Here is a 20,807-nt window from a genome sequence, read left to right as displayed (position 1 = left end):
TGGAATGGTAACACCAGTTCCCGACAGTGACACACAGAAATGAACACCCTAATGTCACCAGGTCGACCCTACTGCAATCGCATGGACCCCATTAGCTGCTAGCCAGTCGAGCATAAATCATGTGCGCATGACGTGTCCCTGTTTCTAGGGACAGAATCACTATCTTCCTATTCATGAATATATTTCAAAATGGAGATCTATGGATGTTATGACCGACTAACAATGTACTATTTTTCGGATAAATTCAAAGCCGAAAGAGGCAATATCATTTGCTCGGTACGCCAGGTTTTCAAATACTTTAGGGATGAGGATGTATGCGGATGGCCTCGTCCTAACACCTCCAACCTACGTTCGTGGCAGGAATCCATCAAGTCAATAGCCTCGATTGCGCGTTTTTGTGCGTACAAGGTACGAGCCAGATCAGCCATGCTGGTAAGCGTGTCGGGATGATTCAGGCCCAGTCTCTGCTTGCTTGTTTCCATCACTTCCAGCTCTAGCTTCTCGGCTTGATCCCATCGTCCTTGATTCCAATATGTCGCTGCCAGATTGGCCATGCTGGCCAGTGTATCGGGATGATCGAGTCCGAGTTTCTGCTTGCGAGTCTCCATCACTTCCACCTCCAGTTCCTCGGCTTGATCCCATCGTCCCTGATTACAATATGTCGACGCCAGGTTATGTATGCTGGCTAGCGTGTCGGGATGATCCAGTCCGAGTTTCTGCTTGCTTGTTTCTATCACTTCCATAAACAGCTCCTCCGCCTTTCTATACTTCCCTTGATCGTGGAAGATTTCACCAATAACGGAGACGCTTTTCCATGTCAGCTCGTGATCCTTTCCGAGCGCTTCTATCCGAGCATCCCTCGACCGTTTCGCCATCGTCTCTGCCAATCCGTATCTGCCTTGGCTTTAGGCGTACCAACTGCCATTGAAAAGAATTTGTGCCCACTCCTCGAGCGGTTTTCCACTTTCAGGTCGGTGTTTGATCGCGCTTTCGACATGAGCAAACAGTGCTCGACATATAGCCTAGTTACTATACTCCCCAGAGGGAAACCCGCGCGCCATCCGATGCACAAACTCCTCTATCAATGGTGCGGTCCTCTTCTCAGCACTCAGCCATCTTGACGTCGCCAGCTGCACAAGACTGTGCATCCCAAAGATCGCCCCTGTCTCATCTATAGAGATCAGGCTGTAGTTTCGAAGCAAGAGGAGGTCGTCCTCGAAAGCCTGCCCTGTGGAGTCTTCGGAAGTGTTGCTGGCACGAGAATCGTCACTGTCATGATCATGCCAGCTCCCACTGTCGGTGTCGCTCTCCTCGTCGGTCCTATCGTCGTCCCCTTCACTCATGTTACCATTTCGACTCAAGGGGCGATCGCATGGCTGTATCAATGATTGCGGAATTGCCTGGTGGTCGAAAAAGCTCATGAGAGCTAGCAGATCGGCCGCTGAAGGACGTTCTGATCGAATAGACTCGAATGAGATCTGCCAAGTCACAATGATTGAGTTCGATGCCTCACGGTCTCTTCGAAGGTCGCCCTCATCGCGATTCAGGAGACTGAGCTTGTGTCGCTCACTCCTTTGGAATTCCTTCAAGTACTTCTCGATCGAGGTTCGTGGTGCTCGCTGTCGAATGTAAGCCCCCACCTGACTGATAGCCAGAGGCATATATTCAAGAACTTTTACTAACGCTGTACCATTCTCCATATTTGGTTGGCTACCAGCCTTCCTCTCAAGTAACGCGAGAGCATGGTCTTCATCCATGGGGTGGACCTCAATTATGCTCTTGTAGTCATCTACCAGCTTCTGAGCGACACCCTTGTTTCTCGTCGTTACTATGGTCGACCCGTGAGCGCTTTGTGGCAGATATGACCACAAAGCTCGTCGGCTGGCATCGTTCGACGTCGTCGCGTTGGCCTTATCAGGTAACTCAGGATCGGCATCGAAGAGCACGCTGCCATTGTCTGCGTTGTCCAGGATCAAGAGCCACGGCCCGTTCTCGATACTGCGAAGCCATTGCTCAACCAGCTGGAGAACGTTTGCGTCTGTTTGCTTCCGCCCTGGGATCTTGACGGTGTCGGCAATATAACGGAATCCTTCTTCGACACGCGCTCGCGTCTCGGCATGGATCCAGAACACCCATGTAGGATGGTTTGTCTTTGCCGCTTCGTCGCTGGTTCGATAGGCATACTCGATAGCGAGCTGGGACTTGCCTATCCCACCCAACCCTACAAGTGCAATGCGGGAGGCTGGCCTCGAGCAAGCGTGGTATATTCGATCGAGGAGGGACTTGCGAGGAACAAAGTTGGCGTCGCGGCGGAAGGGGATGGTGAGGCACGGTTTCGGAGGTGTTTCTGGCTGTTCTAGAAAGGGTTGTCAGTCGTATGATAGGAAGGGTGAGAGCGCTGAAAAGACGCGATCAAGGTACGCCCTACCAGGTGGTAAGTGGAACGCGGTAGTGATTGATCCGGTGTTTAACCCCACTTGGAACCCACGATTTCCATCCCCAAACGCGATTTGTGTCGGCCCGGCCATGTGTGCGAAAGCGTATGGATGATCTGTGGTGACTTGTTGGACCATTGTGCTGTAGGATGCATCAGCAGTTCAGACCTGGTTGGCAACAATCTGAGAGCTGCATCCGCCCCCACATGATGTCCGAGTTTTTGCGGTGTAAGTGATGCAACCCCGCCAACCGGGCAGGTACTCGCACCAGTCTGGTTGTTACGGGGTTCAAAGCCTTGAAGTCTTCGTCGCTTTTCGACCAGGTACAGCACCATCTACTTCAGCATGGCCGATCCCTTCAGCATAACGGCGGGCGTGATTGCTATTACTGTGCCAGTACTCCATACGACACGTCTTCTGTCAACCGAATTTCGAAAGATCTCCAATGCACCGTCCGCTATCTCGGCTGTCCACGAAGAGGTCGTGTGCTCGCAGGACAGCGTGAATACCCTGGCCGGGCTGATAGACATCCACCAGTCCATGCGCAGGCACGGAAACATATCCTAAGGTTTCGAGTATTTCGCTGCGGCACACGCTATGGCTTGTAGAACAATATTCTGTGACGTCACTATCTTATGCGACCTTTTTCTTCAAGATACCGGTAGGTTCGCGAAGAACATTGATTAGTGGGTCGCACGAAGGAGCATGCCTCTGAGTCCCATGAGCCAGGGTTTAATCCATTACATCTTGGCTATAGTGGTCAGCCAATTGCTTACACTAAAATGACGACCCTGACTTGTGGGATGCAACTACGAGATCATAATCCAGAAAAGTACCGCGAATCGCCCTGGCGATTTCCGGCCTATCGGTCAAGCTTATGTGAAAAAGCAACGTCTCGACTATGATACCTTCGCAGGCTGCGGTCTTCCTCGGATGTTGTGGTGTTAGCCTTCAATGCTGCCCGTATGAATTCTTCGTTGTATCACCACAAATCTCATGCCCTTGTGAACTTTGCAGTAGACAGTTGCCGCAAACTGCATATGTCGTATTCGTCGGCGAGAGAATGAACGCAGCATGGTGTGTGATATTGATGAGCTCCTGGCGAGATTGCGTAAACGGGGCGTTTCTTTCCAAGCAAGTGACTTGTGTGCACATATGGAAAAGTGTACAAGCTAGAGCCTCAGTCGGATTTAAATAGCCTAGTCCTAACTAAAATGATGAATAGTTTAATTTTGCAGGCCCGGATCGGGAGCAGGCTGCTCCTGCTGCTTCTGCAGCTCGTACTGCCGAAGCAGCTCGTTGGCGGCGGCAGCGGAGGCGGCGGCGGCGGTGGCAGCGGCGGCCTCGCGGCGCTCCCGCGCCTCGACATCGTCGTCGTCGCCGCCGGAGCGGCCGGCACTGTTGCGGGTACGGGCTGCCCAAGGTCAGTGAGGGCACGGTGAAGTCAAACAAGAAACGACGTACCCATTGTTGTTGTTGTTGTTGTTGTTGTTGTTGTTGTTGTTGTTGTTGTTGTTGTTGTTGTTGTTGTTGTTGTTGTTGTTGTTGTTGTTGTTGTTGTTGTTGTTGTTGTTGTTGTTGTTGTTGTTGTTGTTGTTGTTGTTGTTGTTGTTGTTGTTGTTGCTGTTGCCGCTTCTGTCGCGCCACCGTCAGCAATACGCTCCAATGTAGGGGCGCGAGCGCGCCGACAACGAGGGCGTTGCGGCCGCCGAAGGCGACACTTACGGGTTTGATGATGAGGCTGCAGAGGAGAGGGAGGAATGGGCAGCGAGGTCGACGATGAGCCCGACTTATGGTCACCACCGCATTGCACTGCACTGGTTGCCCCGGATACGAAGGCACCACGGCCTGAGGCAGAGCTCGCGGCGCTGAAGGTGCATCTACGCATCTACCGCGCAGCGAGTACGATGCGCCCTGAGGAACAAAGGCGGGCATACTCTCTTTTCATTTTGAGCAAGGTTTGGCTGGTGAAGAGCCATCCTTTTGCATGCGACGATAACCCCAAGCGTAGGCGCTGCTTTAGCGCGGAGAAGACGCAGCGTGTATTTTTAGTCCAGCCTCACGGCACGGTTTATTACACGATAGATTCGTAGCACCGCTAAACCCCTTTTAACTAGTGGGTACAGCGTAACGTAATCCACGGGTGACCCGCCCATACGGGTAACCCGCCCACTTCCTTATCGCCGCATTAAGCCTACCTTTTTATACCTTAATAACTCTCTTATTTTAAGAGCTTTTTACTTAGAAACTTCTTTATTCTTAAACGATAAGGATAGTGTCCTGGGGCAAGGTGGAATAAGGTGATTATAAAGAAAACCCCCTATGACCAACTGTATACCACCTGCCGGGCAGGTGTTGCGGTGTTGCCGCAAAGGAGGGAGGCCGGTGGTGAGGGCATCACCGACCCGCACCAATGTGCTACAGCAGCGATTTGGGGAGGGGAGCCAGCACCACCAACCGCATGATTGGGAGGGTGCAACGGTGAGGAATGGGATGATCAGGGCGTTCCCATTGTACATCCAAAATCTTTGGGGAAAAACAATTGAATTGAAGGAGCTGTGAAAAAGAGGGAGCTCTGCTGTCAAGTCGTCGCTGCTCTCCCCGATGTCTATGTACAAGAGGTGCGCCTGCTATCCTTAAGGGATTTAAGTACTCTGGCACCTGGAACCACCTGATCAGTCCTAGCCGCACTGCACGGTCACACTAGCGCGCTTCATCTATCAGCGTAGGCCCCGCGTACCTCGTATGCTAGTTCCTACGCGGTAAAAAGAAGGCCCGGCGCGCCTCGTATGATAGCGCCGCCGCGGCGAAAAGTGGGGCGCGAGCCGGCCGGGCGACGTACGCTAGCCGGCGCACCGGACCTATATAGTACGCTCGCCGGTAAGCCGCCCCTCCTCCTCAATACATATATAAAGCCCTCTCCCACCTCCCATCCCTAAGTTTTTTTCCTCTTTCCTCCTCCTTAAGTCGCTCTCGTAGCTACCCCGCGTTAGTAGTTTTCTTATGTTTTTCTCTTCCCCGGTTTCCGCGCCGCTTCCACGCCGTTTCCGCCTCGCACCCCGCTACCATATCTACCGCCGTCGACTTCACTCCGGGCAGCACTACTACCGGCTCCGGTAGTGATCCGCCTCGCCGCCCCAGCGGTAACGGCAAGAAGGCCCCCCCCTCCCGTAACGACAACAAGAAGCGTAAGCGCCGCACTATCCATAGTATCGAGCTGGAGGGCGACTCTTCCGACGAGGAGTTCATACCGCCCTAGGACGTAGGCTTACCCTGACCATCATTCATAAGCAGTTTGTGTCCAGTTGGCGTCTCTCTGCCACACAACAGGGGGCGGGCGCTCGGGCCATTGGACTCATTCTGAACCCCAAGTGCGCCATAGAGGAATTGGCACTTGGACACAAACTTACGGTGGGCAGGGATGCTAACCCCCAGTGGACCCCCGCCCCCGGCCATTCTGGCTGGCTGCCCCAATCTCCCAAGATGAAGGGTGAGAGCCACGCGACGACGCGTTGTCGCAGCTCAGGCACAGAAGAAAAAAAAAAGGGAGAGTTCATCATTAGGCTAGACAGGTAGATAGATATGAGAAACATGTCAATACTTACGACCATACTTCATCTACGTCATTCGAGCTCTACTGTAAGGCGGTAACCGACGCACTACTAATTAACCCGTCCAGACGCGAAACGCGGCAGCGACTGCAGCGAGACCAGACACCGCAGCCGGGCGACGCCAGGAAGCCGAGATGGAAGACCATCACAACAACGCCGGAGCGCCCCCGTCGGAAATCAATGTGTATCTCCGCGAGGAGTCGCGCGTTCTTATATGCTCGGTGTGTAAGGCTGGCATCCAGCCCGGGCCCGGCATTGAGTCCCACTTCCGGCGGAGGCACGGCGCAAAGGGTGCTGTTCTGCAGCGGATCCGGGAGAGGGCCACGACAGCCGCCGCAACGGCAGGTAGGCTGGCGGACCCACAGACAGCGGAGACACCGGCAGATGGAACGTCGCCCGTCCCAGAGCTCCGGGTGCAGGCCGGGTTCAGCTGCACAGTATGCCGCTTTTTAACAACAAACGAGATGGTGATCCGGCAGCACTGGACAGGAAAGAGGTCGGAGGTGGACGATAGCCATGGTTGCTACGAGCGTTCAAAGAATAACTGGACAGCCGTAGCACTCCAGTCTTTCTCCCGAGCGCGGCAGCTTACACGATACTGGATTGTCGATACCAACACTCCGCCACAACGAGTAACCACAGGAGAGGAGACTACGACTGGGAGAGAGGCAGAGTCACGATCTGCCATCCCGGATACAGAGTGGGAGCTGCAGCTTCGCAAGTACGAGGCGAAGACTACAGCAAAGGTAGAAGAGCGGCAACGTATGATCGGTGAGGAGACGGGGGTCGATTTTGAGTCGCCGTGGGTCCGTAAGATGGGCTGTGCTGTGCATCTAGCAGGCTTGGACATGGCTGAGCTTCGACGGGCCGCTCAGCCAGGTCTGACTCCGAGGGAACTAGCTAGGCTAGGATGGGTAGCAAGGAGAGGCCGAGAAGAGGAGGAGGCGATGCTTGTACGACTGGGCCAGAGCTTCGACCGGACGATTTCTCCATGCGAACAGCGGATCGGGCAGGTCCCCGTCGAGACGCTCTGCTGGTTGGCGAGCCGCGATCCAGGACGTCCAGCTCCACAACCGTTCGAGCTGAAGCAGGAGGCGCGGACAAGAGAGAGGTACCGCGCGTACTGGAGACAGTATCTCTGCTACTGTGTCCGAGCGTATCGTCTTGGCCGGTCAGAAGCGAGGACGAAGCGCCATATTCGATTGAGCGACGCGCAGTGGCTAGCTCTCGTCAATCTAGTCGACGCGCTTAACAGCAGCGCGAGTGACAGAGGTGGAGGGCTTGTAGTTCCCGGGGATATGGAGCGGGACGAGGACTTGGATGCACGGGTCTTTACATTCTGTATCTCGTCACTCACACAACAGGTCATAGTGGACCAGTTCAAGAACCCGCTTCTGCACTTCACTGCCGTGTTGGCTATCGACCCCGCACGGGCAAAATGGATGGCTCCCGGCGAGTTTACGGGAACACTAGCCGGGCTGGCGTGGTGTAGTCGCGTGCTACTACTAGAGCATCTGCTCGGTCATATCCCGATCCGGCAGGAAGGGGCGATAGAAGACAATGGCGGCGAAGGGGATGGGCTGGACGAGGTCGAGGCCGAGCAGGAGCGCATATGCGCCGAGGATCTCAACACGTTCCGAGACGGGTATCAGCGCTGGATTGCGGACGGCTCGTACAGCCCGTTTAGTACGATTACGAGATGGATGACGCTCGGAAAGGGGTTTCGCCAGAAGGAGGGAGGCATAGCGAGGATCATGTGGGAAGACGGCAGGCGAGCACTCACTCAGCTATCTCGGTCAGCGCATCGAGGTCCAGGAATTCCGCGACATGGCGCAGAGGCTAGTCTCCGAGCTCGAGACGGGGTTGGATGAGCTGCTCTACGGCGAGGGAGCGGCACTGCTCGACCAGGTTGAGCTCGCAAACATTTACGACAGTATGATGTTCGAGGGTCACGACAGCTCGTTCGCCACCAATTCCAGGAACGCATGGCTACAGGCAGGGCCCCGGGTAGTCGCAAGACTTGTCAAGGCGGAGCTATGGTCGCAGCAGAGGATACAGTACCACCAGGAGAAGTCACGACAGTGGCTTGGATGGCTGACTAGGCTGAAATCCAAGCTTCTGCTTGCCACTCATATATGGGGTGGGCAGCCCGGGCGAGGACCCGAGATTACGAGTGTTCGGCATTGCGATACAAAGCAGCTCGCCCGGAGTGTGTACGTACACGACGGACAGGTGATGCCCATCACCGACAGGGACAAGGCCAAGTCGATCCGCGGCTACGGCCGCAAAATTGCCCGTTTTCTTCCCGAGCGGGTCGGCCGGCTGCTTGTGGTCTACATTGCTTGGCTAATGCCGTTCGAGGCAATGCTTCTCGCACAAACAAGAGGGCGAATTCCGTCCGATAAACTGAGCGAGTGGCTATGGATGGACGGGCGGAAGGGGCGCTGGGGGACGACAGAGCTTAGCAAGGAGCTCCGAGCAGCAGTAGGCACCCACATCGGAGTCGACATCGGAATCTTCAATCACCGACCCTGCCATACCGGTGCCGGGCCGACGCGACTCAACCCCGATGACGCCTGGTTCCCAAGTTCCACGGTCCGACCCGATCGGTCACCTAGAGAGCCGGCACAGTCAGCAATTTCCTTCCCGATAACATGTCAGACCGTGCTCTCGGGTGCCGACTTACATCGTCAGCTGCTTGCCACTGAAATCGGCACACATTAGCCTCCGCCTTCAAGGTCAGATTGATTCGTCCATCTCGGTCGCTTGCACCCATGACTACCACCTACATTTTCAATATCATCCAGCCGGCTGCACGTCTTTCAGTGAGTACGCGTAGGTAGTCAGCACTGCCCTGCACGCATCTGCATCATCTTCCCAAGCCCTTTTGGTCTTCTCCCGCTGTACCGAACACACAAAATGGCGATCTCGACCCCACCTCGCCTCGATGTCGATATCAAAACTCTTGACGGCGTGACGCTGCGCGGATGGCTGTTCCCCGCCGCCTCGCGTGGCCCGGCCATGATAATGACGCCAGGGGTAACTACCTACCTATTCTTTGTCTACTTCCTTGCTATTTCCCGCTCTAGAGACCTGTTCGCGAAAGAAGCCGGCGGGAAACTGACGCATGGGGTGTGTGTGCCCGGCCCTTCTCTAGTTCAACTTCCCCAAGGATGCCAACCTGCCCGACATTGCAAAGTGGTTCCAGGAACACGGCATCACCGTTCTTCTGTATGATCCGCGCGGTATAGGCGCGAGCGAAGGAGAGCCCAGAAATGAGGTAAATTCAGTGTTCTTGCTGGAGTTGGTGGTTCTTCTTCGCAAAAACCCCGCAATCCTTTAACGTTTTTCTATGTCCGCTAACGTTTTTAATCTAGTTTTTCCTTGCCGCGAATAGGTCGACCCTCTTCAGCAGATCGAGGACCTCCATGACGCCGTGACCTGGATCAAGCAACAACCTCTGGTCGACGAGACCAAGATCGCATTGTGGGGATTATGTTGGGGAGGGAACGTCACCCTTGCGGCGACCGCGTTTGAGTACGTGTGGGCTGTTATCTGGTTTGCCGTGGCCCCTCCAAGCTGATCCAGACTTTTTTCTTTTCATTTTAGCAAGCGCGTGGCGGCCACCATAGCCATGGCACCCATGATCAGCACGGACGGCAGCGCCGAGAGGCGCAAGCCTCTGCTGGAGCTCGCGATGCACGACCGGGCGAGCCAGCTGCTGGCGGGCCAGAGCCCCATGCACCTGCCCCACATTGACGAGGACGGCAACATGCCCAACGGGCAGGAGATGGCGCCCGAGATCGTTCCCGCGCTCGACCGGCTCGGCATCGTCCTCGAGAATCGCATCTCGGTGCAGACATACTACAAGTGCCTGGCGTGGAACCTGCCACGTCGTCAAGTACGTCGCGCCCACGCCCGCCATGATGGTCACGCCCGAGCTCGACGAGACGAGCCCCCTGGACAGTCAGCTTCATTGCTTCACCCAGATGGGGTACCCCAAGGAGTTGGACATCTTGAAGGGGAGCGGTCATTTGGACTGGATGTTCAAGGATCTAGAGCAGATCCTGCGCAGGCAGTACGATTTTCTGAAGAAACACATGGAGTTCTGAGGGAGTTTTGTCACGAGTATAGAATATGGGGCGCCGTTTAATTCAGTTCTAAAAGCCTCATGTTGAGCCACTATAGTCGCAGCTCTAGAATAGGGGTGTATAACGTAGTGATCTCGCGACCTCTAGTGTATTTCCGCATGGTCCATTTCCGCCTGTAGTCGCTGAATGATGCGCCTCAGTCTCTCACGCTCACTGGGTATGTTTCCGACAATCTCCTGCACATGCTCAAGCAGACCACTGCGGCGCGTCGCGTGGTGGGCTGATGTGACTGACGACGCAGAAGACTGACCGGGGACACTGCCAATGGCATAGTCGTCGGTGGCCATGGTGTTGCCGTCGAGCATGGCCGCGGGTGCGATAAACTGGCTCTCCTGCTCAGTCGTCGTGTTAGATATCTCCAAGATGCGGCCCATGCGACTGATGAGATGCATCAGCAATTGCAGCACCATGACGAACTGGGCGACATTGAGAGGTCCCACGCCGCTGTTGTCTCGGGCGGCGTGTTGTTGTTGTCGCTGTTGTTCTTGTTGATGTTGTTGTTCCCGCTCTTCTTTCTTGGCCTGCAGTCTACCCTTTATGGCATCGCAGATGGCTCGGAAGAGCGTCATGAGGTTCTGGTGACAAGCGAGAGCCAAGAAGGCCAGTTCGGCGCAACCCGTCGTGGTCATTGGGTCGTCGCATCCTGCTGTTGCTACCGCTGTCATGATGTCGTTGACGGTGCTTATCAGCGTGTTCGTGTCCTCCAAAGCCTCGGTCACCTCGGGCGACGACACCATCAGGGTGGTTGCACCTGCCCCTGTGCCGGAGCGGGCGAGACGGCGGGCTGTCCGCATGGCCCTTTGGCTCACGGCCGTCAGCCGTGAGAACAGGAAGCTCCTTGTGTCTTCGTAGTCGGCGTCGGCCTCCATTGATGGAACTGGGGCGGTGGCGTCGTAAAAGGGTCCCCCCGGCATGCATGAAGCAGATACAGCCTCTGCTAGCAAGGTGGCGAGTGACTCGTGCGAGGTTGGGGGCATTTCAAGCGGCAGCAGGTCGTGCTCGGCATCGGGTGCACCGAAGCCGCCGACGGCCGTCTTGCTTTCGTCAACATGCAGGTCGGAAGAAGGGTGGCCCATCAAGGCCGTCATGAAGTGGGAGGAACCAGCCGATGACCCGGGCGTCCCATCGACATGACCAAAGGCCGGCCCGAGGCCGAAGAGGTCTGTGCTCCTCATCTCGCTCGGCGAGCCAGCAGAACAGCGTCGGCGATGGCCTCGTTGTTTCTCTGTGAAAGATTAGTCAGCCATTGGGTTTCATCGTCTGTTGGTTCGGCCCGGTACCCGCACCGAGGTCCGTACCAACTTCTTTTTCTCGGTCAAGTAATTTTACTGGACGATGAGAAGGTTATGCGGTTGGTTCGTTGATGAGAAAGCTTGAAGCATACCACTGTACCTGCATTCCGCTCCTGCCTTAGCACAGCGGTCGCACAACAGGGAAGCGGAAACCCGGCCTGGGCCTGAAACAGAAGCATTGTTGTCTCGCAAGCACCTCACTTTCTGCTGACGACAACGGTCGCAGGACTGGCGGTGTGCAGGTGACATGGTATGCGGGAGACAGGCGACTGGAGATGAAGACTGAGGATATTGAGGATCGGCTAAAAGTAGCAATTACTTCCGGTGAAGAGTAGCGATGAGGAGGAGGGCCCCTTGCGGTGAAGCTGGTTGCACGGGGACCAGCTTTAACCACGGAATCCGCTCATTTTCACTTGGCGCCACCAATCATGCATTCTTCCTGCGGTGCGATGTTCACAGCCTCCTAGATCAGCCTCGGTTCTCCTTGTTCACCTGCGGCTGACTCGTAGTGCAGGTGCGTTGGCGATGAGGTGCTCTTGTTCGCACCCAGCCATGATCACACCAGGCCATGATATGCGGTCAGCAAATCCTCTGCGACGTTGGCCAAGATAAGGTGCATACCTAGGGTAGGTATCGCGCCATCCGTGATATGGTGCGCGGAAGAAAAGTCCTTGCCATACTGGTTTAATGTACCAAAGACCGTTCTTGTGACGGACGCAAAGCACCGACTCGGCGAAGTTTGCCGAGAACCACCTCGGCAGCTGCAGCCTACACGACGCGCTCCCATCATTGGGACCGGGGCCCGCCCCGGGGTCTCAGCGTGATAAGCCTTTCGAGGTTGCAGTGCATGTTGGTGGTGGGTAGGGTTGTGTGGACGAATCTGGTCAAGTTCTGCCGGGGATGACAGTCTGCGTCCGACGCGTCAAGATCCTGGCTGTGTCCGGGCCGCTCCGTTTTCCTCTTCGAAAGTCCCATGCGTAGGACCTTCTTTTCAGCGCAAGCTGGCATGTCATATCTGTCTCGTCACGGGCATTTGTAAGCGACCGAGCTTGTTTCGGATTGGTCAGCGTGCGAGGTCGCGGACATTGCGTCAAAACAGACAAGCGAAGTTGACAAACTGAGCAAGGCTTCCTCCAGCTACTTGACAACGCCGTCACCAGCTCCTCTCCCTCGTTCTTCTTCTCGAGATCCTCAGCTTCCGACTCCCACAGTGATCAACAGTGATCGACTCCCGGTCCCCAAAGTAGCCTGCTGTAGTCATCGCAAGTAGGAATCCATGTCTTCAGAAAAGGCTGCGCCCACCGACAGCGACACCGCGCAGGGGGTGTCTCTAACCACCGACGAATCACGGCTGTCTCACAGTCCTGACACGCCAGATAACGAGGTCCAGCTGCAAGCTGACGGCCCCCCTGATGGTGGCACCGGCGCCTGGCTCGCTGTTCTTGGTGCCTGGTGCTGTTCCTTCAACAGCTTCGGCTGGATGAACAGTAAGTAAGCTTTGCCTAAGCTTCGCCGGCCCGCCCCGAAGCTGACATGGCGCATTCACCCGGCCCCCGACTTTTTCTTGGCGCTCAGGCCCTAACTCTTCTTGGCAGGCGTGGGCGTTTTTCAAAGCTATTACGAATTTGGTCCTCTCAAGGACTACGACAGCAGCACCATTGCATGGATCCCGTCGCTCGAGATCTTTTTCCTCATTTTCCTGGGGCCTGCCGCCGGCTTCTTGTTTGACAAGTATGGCCCGACGCCGCTCATCCTGGTCGGCACCTTCTTGCATGTCTTTGGGCTCATGATGGCGTCCCTGGCAACCGAGTACTACCAGTTCCTCTTGGCCCAGGGCGTCTGCAGTGCCATTGGCCTCAGCTTTCTGTACTCGCCCGGTAAGCTTCTCTTCTTCCAGGTCCCGCGACCTAATGGTCCAGTCCTTGACCTTATCCGGGAAATCTCGATTCCTTGCTGACAAGACACCCCACAACAGCGATTTCGACTATTGCAACATGGTTCCATAAAAAGAGGGGCCTTGCGATGGGCATCATGGTGACCGGCTCGTCTCTCGGCGGCGTCGTCTTCCCCATCATGCTCAATCGCCTGATTGAGAATCCCAGCACCGGGTATCCCTGGGCCATGCGCATCTCCGCCTTTGTCGTCCTGGCCTTGCAAATCGTCGCAATATTCACCCTCCGGCCGAGAAAAGCGCCAGCAGCAGCGCCAGCGCCCAAGAAGTCGTCGGCCGTAACCCTGGCCGCTCCCTTCAAGGAGTTCCCTTTCGTCGTCATGTTGCTGGGAATGTTCATCCTAATGTACGGCATTTTTATCCCGGTCAACTTCTTGGCCTTGCAGGCTTTGGAGCAGGCTCACGTGTCCGAATCCATGTCGCTCTACTTGGTGGCCATCTTCAATGGTGCGAGGTGAGTTCAACCCACAACCTTGGAAACTTGGGATTTGCTTGACGGGTGACTGACCTTGCTTACATGCACAAAGTCTTTTCGGCCGTCTGGGCTCTGGATACTGGTCTGATATCGCTGGCCGATGGAACGTGTTCGTCATCGCTGGTGCCGCCTCGGGCATCATCGAGCTGGCCCTCTGGATCCCCGCCACATACGAGACCGCCACCATCGGCTTCGCCGTCGCGTTCGGCTTCCTCTCGGGCGCCTTCGTCAGCCTCCTCGCGGCCCTGCCGGCAACCGTATCCCCCCTGCCCCAGATCGGCTACCGGATCGGCGTCGTCATGCTCGTCCTCTCGCTCCCCGCCCTCACCATGGCGCCCATCGGCGGGCGCATCCTGACGAGCGCGAGCTCGCTCGACGAGGGCTGGCTGAACGTCAAGATCTTTGGAGGCGTCATGTCCCTCGCTGGGTCGGCCGTTGTCTTCTACGCCAGGACTCTCTACTCTAAGAAGTTTTGGGCGGCTTTTTAAAGGACAGTGGAGGTGATGCACACAAAATACACGCGCACACAACTCAAGTTCACAGGGGCGTCGTCGAGAAGGCGTGATATTGGTCCGAGACCTATAGTGCTTTTAACAGCAATGGGGGATGGATTATTGATGCAGGTGAAGGGCATCAGGCCTCAGGCAACATCGGATAGGAATGTCTTGTCACAGCATACTCGATCGCGCAAATTGTTTTGTCTCTTACAGACACGAGGCTGTGGTGCCACGACCTTGTTCAAGAACCTCAGATTCAAGAGAATACCAAAGATTGCAATCAGATTCTCTTCTTCCTCATTTCCAGCCAGGGCCTAGGGAGCTGGACAAACCCAGTATAGTGTGCACCTCCCTGTGAGATAGTGGCAAAGTATTTTTAGCATGGACGTGAGGAAGCCAGGGTGCACATGGACGACCCATGGTCCACTTTGCCGCGGCAGCTTCTGCCTTATCGCAACGTGGTTGGATCTCCGCGTCGCGCAGCTATGCCCCCTCTAGTATAATGAGATGGCGCTGCGCCACGGAAAGTGCCGTGCTCGATTGCCATCTACGGGCCAGGAGTTCCACCGCGCAGGCTTGCCGGCTTCTTCATGATACCGTAGCATTAGTACTGCATCCGTGATAAAACGCCCCTGGACCGTATCACCCATTTGCCCGATCCGACGAGAGACCGACAGCCCAGACGACCGCCATGGCCTGCCCGACTGGGGAGCCAGGCGGGGAACTTGGTGTTCGCAGCTGTTGATAAGGCAGCTCGGCCTCGGCGTCCGATCTCGGCATCCGATCCCGGACGTTGGGGGTTCATGATCGGCATGCCGCACCCCCTGCTCATCGGAGTAATCAGGTCCGTATGTGTCTCAGGCATGCTGATGCACAACGACATATTCGGCAGCAACCACTTCATCTTGCGAGCCACCCCGCGCCCCACGTCCAACCTCCGTGGAGAAGCCACATCAATGCTGACATCACACTCTCCAGGTGTCTCGCCTGCCACACCATCGCGCCCGCCCTCTTTGTCGACGTCAGCAGCTTTGCAACAAGAGCTTTTTCAACAGCCCGCAATGAGCTGCTGCCTGGGTGCAATCATTCTCCGCGGTTTCCAGGCCAGACACGGGTGTGGCCCGCGGGGCCTCCCAGAGCCAATGAATGGTGAAACTGACAAAGGCCTTAGGTCATCGGGACTCACCTTCCTGAAAAGGGCCTGACCGTCATTCCCGGCCGGGAAGCGCTCACTTTTCGCGCACTCCTGGTGGGCAGGGGGCGCGGGCGCACGGGCCATTGAGCTCATTCCGGTACCCCAGGTTGAGTTCATCCCGGCCAGCAAAAGGTCAGCTAACCCACGACCCACCCCCCCCCCCCCCCCCAAGCAGGGGTCTAACCTTAACCCCCAGCCCAGCCCGTCCGTCCAAGGGGGCAAAAAGGAAAGCGAGTGACGGGCAATAATGAGAAGAGCGCGTACGCGTAATGGGACTAGCCCGGGGGGGTTGAGGGAGCAGGAGGATGAAACGGACATGTACGGGCTCGAACAGCGACGCCAGCTCGGGGTCTCTTCCCACGATGCACGCGACAGGAGAAGTACAGTAGTAGCCCCAAGAACAACAGGCACAGACAGCAGGTACAATGAACCGCAGCAGCAGCCAGGGGGGCGATTCCGACAGCGATCGCAGCGATGCTGAGGGAGACAACGTCGCGCAACAGGAGCCGGACACGAAAGCCACGACAACGATAGAGTCAGGGCCGGCGCGAGCCACGACGATAGCGACGCCAGCACTGTATCTACGCAGGGCAAGCCGCGTACTCATCTGTACGCTATGTAAGGCAGGCATCCCAGCTGCCGTGGGCGGTCTAGTTACCCACTACCGACAGAGGCACCGGCTTAAGGGCGGCCAGCTACAGGCAGTTAAATGGGCAGCGGCGGCAGTAGCAGCAGCGATAGAGGGCTGCGTGTGGTCCTTATGGTCCACGACCGACAGGGGCTTAGCCACAGCTTCTGTCACGATGCACTCATGGCGCGATACTACGGGCATGGTTACGTAGCAAAAGAATTTTTCAATTGTGTATCCATCATTAAACAGTCTACCTGATGCTAAGCACGCCTTACAAAATGTTTTCGCCGTCCAGCACTTAAGCTCAAGACCAACTGCACGACCTCCCCTCACCGGCTCGAGCGATCACTCGAGCTATCGCGCTTCCTTCGCTCGGAGTAGCCCCAGACGTCCTTGTCACGATGGCCCAGCACGGAGCCTGAGCGGGCATCGGCCGCCGACTCCGTGACTACAGTGATCTCCTTGCCAACAACGATATCCTTGTCGCCCATGACAGCCGCCCCGGTGCCAGGACTGAGCGTCTTGCCACCTCCGTCGAGGAGGATATGCTCTTCACTGCCCCACGCGGCGACTGCAGTCATAGTAGCGGCACCGGCAGCCGCCGGGCCGGCAGTCGCATGGCGAGACAGCCGGGTGCCGAACTTGGAGCGGCTGCCGAGGCCGTAGGATTTGGAGTGCGGGCCGGTCCGGGGGTTGTCGCTGAGCGGGTAGCTCTTGCCCGACCCTCCGCTTGCGCCGCCGTGGGCACCGTTCTTGCCGGAGCGCCCGCCAGACCTGCTGAACAGGATGCTGAGCCCCGTGTGGCTGGCCAGCTTGCGCAGCAGGGGCTGGATCACGGGGAGATTGGACACGACTGCGGACACGAAGATCTCGCGGCACGCCCACTGGCTGCCGGAGACGGCGCCTTCGGGGCCGGCCTGGATGATAGATATCCGTCAGTCAAAGGTCCAACTGATGCGATGGAGGCCTGCTAACGATGACCTGGACGGGTAGCTTACCGTGATAATGACGACGGCGCGGATCGTGGCGGCGGCTATGACGAATATGGCGCCGCTGAAGAGGAGCATGAGCGTGAGCTTGCGGCGGAGCGAGATATTGACGCCCCAGAGCAGCTGTTTTGCAGGGGGGAAATCTGATGTCAGTGGATTGCTCCGTATACCAAGTCCAGAGGTGCCGGTGACCAGAACAATATGTACGTACAGGAAGAGGAATGGAAAGAAGGTACACGTCCGTGATCACGTTAGGTAGATAGACCATGAAGACGTTGAGCTTCGAGTTGGTAGGTTGGCAGAGATCTGACCACGGGACGGTTTGTTAGTTGTTTGTGAACCAAGAAGTCAATTCGCGCGCCTCTGCCTTGACAGTCTTCTAGGGAAACAGAGCGATGGTGATATTATCGGAGGGCAAATTTGGCGAGGGAGTCGGTCTTACTTCCGGGATTCGGGTGAATCTGCCAATTACGCGATATGGGCTGGCATCCTAGGACGATTGAGAGCCCCACGGCAATGTAGCTCACGCCAATGACGCTGTAAGCCACGAGGACGCGGGTGTGGAGGTTACTTAGGCGAGTTCTGTGCAATTTTGACGACGCTTTAGCCGACGATTGTTGCTTGCGACAGCAGCAAGGCATGCCGATCTCGAGGTGGCCTGAAGCTCAATGTGAGAAGGGCACTTACGTCAACCTCGAGTAAAACACAGTGATGCAGACCTTTAACACCCACAGCTCCATCGCATAGAACGACCAGCCGATCACCTGGATCTTGGAGCCCATCTCGCGGTTGTAGGCCTCCTTGGACGTGGGGTCGAGAGCCGCACGCTGCTCGTCCGTCATGTAACTGTTCGTGAGACCGTCGTAGTTGGCACCAACAATATACGCGAGTGTCGTGACGAGGGAGAATAGTAGCTGTGGGAGGAAGTTTTAGACTGCGTCCTGTAACCAGCACAGCCCAAGAGCAAGACCGGGTTCTGCGAGACAGGGAGTGACCTACGCCAGAGACGGGCATGATATAGTCGTCCAGCTGGAAGCCGGAGAAGCCGACCTGAGACCATCGGTACCAAGTCCGCACGGCGATTGTGCAGAGCGCGATGGACAGCAAGGTGAAAGACTCCAGGATGGCCGACATGTTGGCTCGCTCGACTTGCTCGACGAGTGTGAATGTTGCAGAACGGGAAGAACCTGCCTAATAGTAGATGGCTTCGGCGCTAGGTGCTCCACGGCAGTTGGGATGGTTGTTGGGGGGAATGCGACAAGAAGTGGTGGTTGAGGTTGAGGGCGCGAGGCACAGATATGTACGAGTCCGGAGCCAGAAGTCCTTGGATGCATGTGATATTGGTCTGTGTCCTGGCCGGCGGACAGGAGGCTCCGCAAGCTGTGCCAGGATCTGCACACACCTACATCTTGCCCATCTTTCCAGGGATCCTTGAAGCGAAACTAGTGGTGGACATGGCGTCCAGAGTCCAATACATAACCAACTTGTCGTCCCTTTCAGGCCTGTTATTTTCTGTCCTCCATGGGTCTCCATCATAGAGGGTCGGGGCATGCAAACAAGCATGGGGGACCTTGCAAGTCCGACGGCTGCGTGGAGCAGTCCCTGAGCTAGCAAAGGGGCGCTCAGGGGCTATCGGTCCTGCATGCATGACACTAGAGGTCTAGTTCGAGCGAGTAGCGCTGCACAGACACAGCCAACACTCCTCGCCTCGAACCCCGAACTGACTTGGCTTGGCCCAATATTCTGCTCAAACGGCTGCTCCACAAACGACACACTGCGGGTCCGGATCCCGGCAGATGGCGGGGGATCTGCGTTGTGGAGGGCTGACGCCGGAGACCCTTCCGCGAATGGGGATGGCCCCGGTCCCTCCCTCCCTGTGTCGATCAGGAGGGCAGACAACCACGCGGAGCCCAGCGAGTCGGTATTCATTCTTGGACATCCCTTGACCGGGATAAGCACGCAAGCCCCAGGGGGCTAAGTGACACCGTCAGCGCGGAGCACCCGACTCGGCTTGCTTCAGCGGCGATTATTAATCTGTAATATAAAAATTAGGCAATTGCTACACCGGCGTGAACGAATGGCTACACCGGCGTCACTCTTATACAGGCGTCGCTTTTACGGCCTTTGATTGGTCCATCCCTTTTTGTTAGTGCATTTAGATTCTGCCAACAGCGCCCGTTGTACCTCGGGCTTACCTCTCCACCGCAACGATCGACGCGCCTTATGGAAGCTCTTCACCAGCTAGCTACTACACTAATTACCTCTTTGCCGCATGTCGAGCCTACTTAGAATGATTTTCGCGAAAGATACGGTATTTGTTAAGGTCACAGGGCTGGAGTGAGGTGTGTTGGACCCCTGCTGAGACCAAAACTCGAACACAGGCTGTATCAGATCGCGCCAACAGCCTCATCTAGAATCGGCATCGCAAAGCAGGTCTTTACTTTCTGCCCGAAATGAGACCCTTCTTTCCTTCTTTCATAGTCGAATCAAGTACTCTTTTACTCATCTTCTCACCGTGCGTGCGACACTCCCTATCGCGATCGAGGCCGTCATGTCCCAGCCCGAGTCTCCATCTAGCTCCCTAAGCAACCAACGACGACGAAGCTATCAATTCCGGCCTCGAAAACGACAGCGGCAGGACCAATCTGATAGTTCAAGACCACCTTCCTCTAATAGCACAGGCACGAGCATTGGCCGACACTACGGCGTCGGCGACGATGAAGCACTCTATAATCTTTTCGCCTCATATCCAGAGACGTTGACGACCGCGCCACGGCCCCGTGGATCGCGCGGGCTGAACGAGCCACCATGGGGGCTACGATTCGATCAAGAGATTCACCTTTCGAACGATTTCCCATCCCAAGGAAGACGGTCCCAACGAGTTAGAATCCCTATACCAGGCCCAGAAACGGACCAACTACCTCGCTCCTCTCCACCGCAATCAGTACAAGAGCATCCCTCTCCCACCAAGGCCGAGTTTCATTCTGTTCTCAAGCTAGTACGCGAGGTGATTGGGACACACCGGAGACTAACCCTCGAGCTCGTCCGGTCATACGAACAAGTCCGCCAATGGCGTGAGAGATGGGGTTACTCGCCGCTTAGTTCAGATGCACTCGAATCACCTCCGCCCTACTCGCCTCCCCGAGACAGGCACTCTCCGACTATAGCTTCACCGCCCTTGCCCGACCTCTCGTCATCGCCTGTCCCTGACGGGATCCCGAACCCAGCTATCCCAGGCGACCCAGCGCCGTCAGCCGAAGTCCTGTTCGAGTGGGTGAATACTTTCGCGAAGGCTAATGGCTTCGGTATTGTTCGACGAAATGCACATTCATATAAGGGTCGGAGGATCCGGTACACTTTTCAATGCGATCGATTCGGAGAACCAGCCCCTAGTCAAGGCGCAGGACTTCGACGACGGAAGTCTCGAAAGTGTGGATGTAAATGGATGGTTGTTGCCGAGGCGTTAGAAGAGGGGAAGTGGCTCTTACGACAACACTCGAAGCCCGAACACAGCCAGCATAACCACGGCCGCAGCATCGGGCCATCTGCTCATCCCTCCCATCGGAGACTCACCGAGCCT

General features: G+C 56.3%; 8 protein-coding genes across 8 annotated transcripts; 3 read left to right on the top strand and 5 right to left on the bottom strand.

Annotated features, from left to right (window-relative positions):
• Positions 1-227: 227 nt before the first annotated feature.
• B0I36DRAFT_378627 (P-loop containing nucleoside triphosphate hydrolase protein) lies at positions 228-2,528 on the bottom strand (the record flags this gene model as incomplete). The annotated part of the gene is given in 6 exon segments (XM_046160710.1): positions 228-331; positions 350-903; positions 916-1,009; positions 1,031-1,572; positions 1,684-2,356; positions 2,429-2,528. The coding sequence occupies 6 exon segments, from the start codon at positions 2,526-2,528 to the stop codon at positions 228-230; spliced, it is 2,067 nt and encodes a 688-aa protein (XP_046003910.1).
• Positions 2,529-3,161: 633 nt separating this feature from the next.
• On the bottom strand, positions 3,162-4,591 carry B0I36DRAFT_437062 (uncharacterized protein; the record flags this gene model as incomplete). Its single annotated transcript, XM_046162881.1, has 3 exons — positions 3,162-3,849; positions 3,900-4,070; positions 4,568-4,591. The coding sequence occupies 3 exons, from the start codon at positions 4,589-4,591 to the stop codon at positions 3,616-3,618; spliced, it is 429 nt and encodes a 142-aa protein (XP_046003909.1). The 3' UTR covers positions 3,162-3,615.
• Positions 4,592-5,381: 790 nt separating this feature from the next.
• B0I36DRAFT_342676 (uncharacterized protein) lies at positions 5,382-6,042 on the bottom strand. The gene is made up of 2 exons (XM_046156102.1): positions 5,730-6,042; positions 5,382-5,623 (listed from the first exon to the last, which is right to left on the bottom strand). Exons 1-2 carry the CDS (start codon positions 6,026-6,028, stop codon positions 5,437-5,439), a joined length of 486 nt encoding a protein of 161 aa, XP_046003908.1. The 5' UTR covers positions 6,029-6,042; the 3' UTR covers positions 5,382-5,436.
• On the top strand, positions 5,973-6,941 carry B0I36DRAFT_342675 (uncharacterized protein; the record flags this gene model as incomplete). The annotated part of the gene is made up of 2 exons (XM_046156101.1): positions 5,973-6,845; positions 6,873-6,941. A coding segment is annotated over exon 1 (337 nt), but the record flags the coding sequence as incomplete, so codon positions are not given.
• A 2,024-nt stretch (positions 6,942-8,965) lies between these two features.
• Positions 8,966-10,158, top strand: B0I36DRAFT_378626 (Alpha/Beta hydrolase protein; the record flags this gene model as incomplete). Its single annotated transcript, XM_046160709.1, has 5 exons — positions 8,966-9,085; positions 9,204-9,326; positions 9,444-9,583; positions 9,635-9,899; positions 9,949-10,158. The coding sequence occupies 5 exons, from the start codon at positions 8,966-8,968 to the stop codon at positions 10,156-10,158; spliced, it is 858 nt and encodes a 285-aa protein (XP_046003906.1).
• Positions 10,159-10,268: 110 nt separating this feature from the next.
• On the bottom strand, positions 10,269-12,109 carry B0I36DRAFT_342667 (uncharacterized protein). The gene is made up of 3 exons (XM_046156100.1): positions 11,971-12,109; positions 11,582-11,937; positions 10,269-11,422 (listed from the first exon to the last, which is right to left on the bottom strand). The coding sequence occupies exons 2-3, from the start codon at positions 11,736-11,738 to the stop codon at positions 10,281-10,283; spliced, it is 1,299 nt and encodes a 432-aa protein (XP_046003905.1). The 5' UTR covers positions 11,739-11,937; positions 11,971-12,109; the 3' UTR covers positions 10,269-10,280.
• A 534-nt stretch (positions 12,110-12,643) lies between these two features.
• B0I36DRAFT_426164 (major facilitator superfamily domain-containing protein) lies at positions 12,644-14,765 on the top strand. Its single transcript, XM_046162380.1, has 4 exons — positions 12,644-12,976; positions 13,085-13,366; positions 13,465-13,894; positions 13,968-14,765. The coding sequence occupies exons 1-4, from the start codon at positions 12,766-12,768 to the stop codon at positions 14,401-14,403; spliced, it is 1,359 nt and encodes a 452-aa protein (XP_046003904.1). The 5' UTR covers positions 12,644-12,765; the 3' UTR covers positions 14,404-14,765.
• A 1,691-nt stretch (positions 14,766-16,456) lies between these two features.
• Positions 16,457-18,652, bottom strand: B0I36DRAFT_342649 (uncharacterized protein). The gene is made up of 6 exons (XM_046156099.1): positions 18,227-18,652; positions 17,915-18,141; positions 17,670-17,809; positions 17,439-17,533; positions 17,237-17,350; positions 16,457-17,155 (listed from the first exon to the last, which is right to left on the bottom strand). The coding sequence occupies exons 1-6, from the start codon at positions 18,359-18,361 to the stop codon at positions 16,568-16,570; spliced, it is 1,299 nt and encodes a 432-aa protein (XP_046003903.1). The 5' UTR covers positions 18,362-18,652; the 3' UTR covers positions 16,457-16,567.
• Between the last annotated feature and the right edge of the window lie 2,155 nt (positions 18,653-20,807).

The sequence above is a fragment of the Microdochium trichocladiopsis genome (genome assembly GCF_020744255.1).
Source record: "Microdochium trichocladiopsis strain MPI-CAGE-CH-0230 chromosome Unknown B0I36scaffold_19, whole genome shotgun sequence".
Taxonomy (NCBI): Eukaryota; Fungi; Ascomycota; class Sordariomycetes; order Xylariales; family Microdochiaceae; genus Microdochium; species Microdochium trichocladiopsis.
The sequence above is the reverse complement of the archived record's forward strand: the minus strand, read 5'-3'. Positions and strand labels throughout refer to the sequence as shown.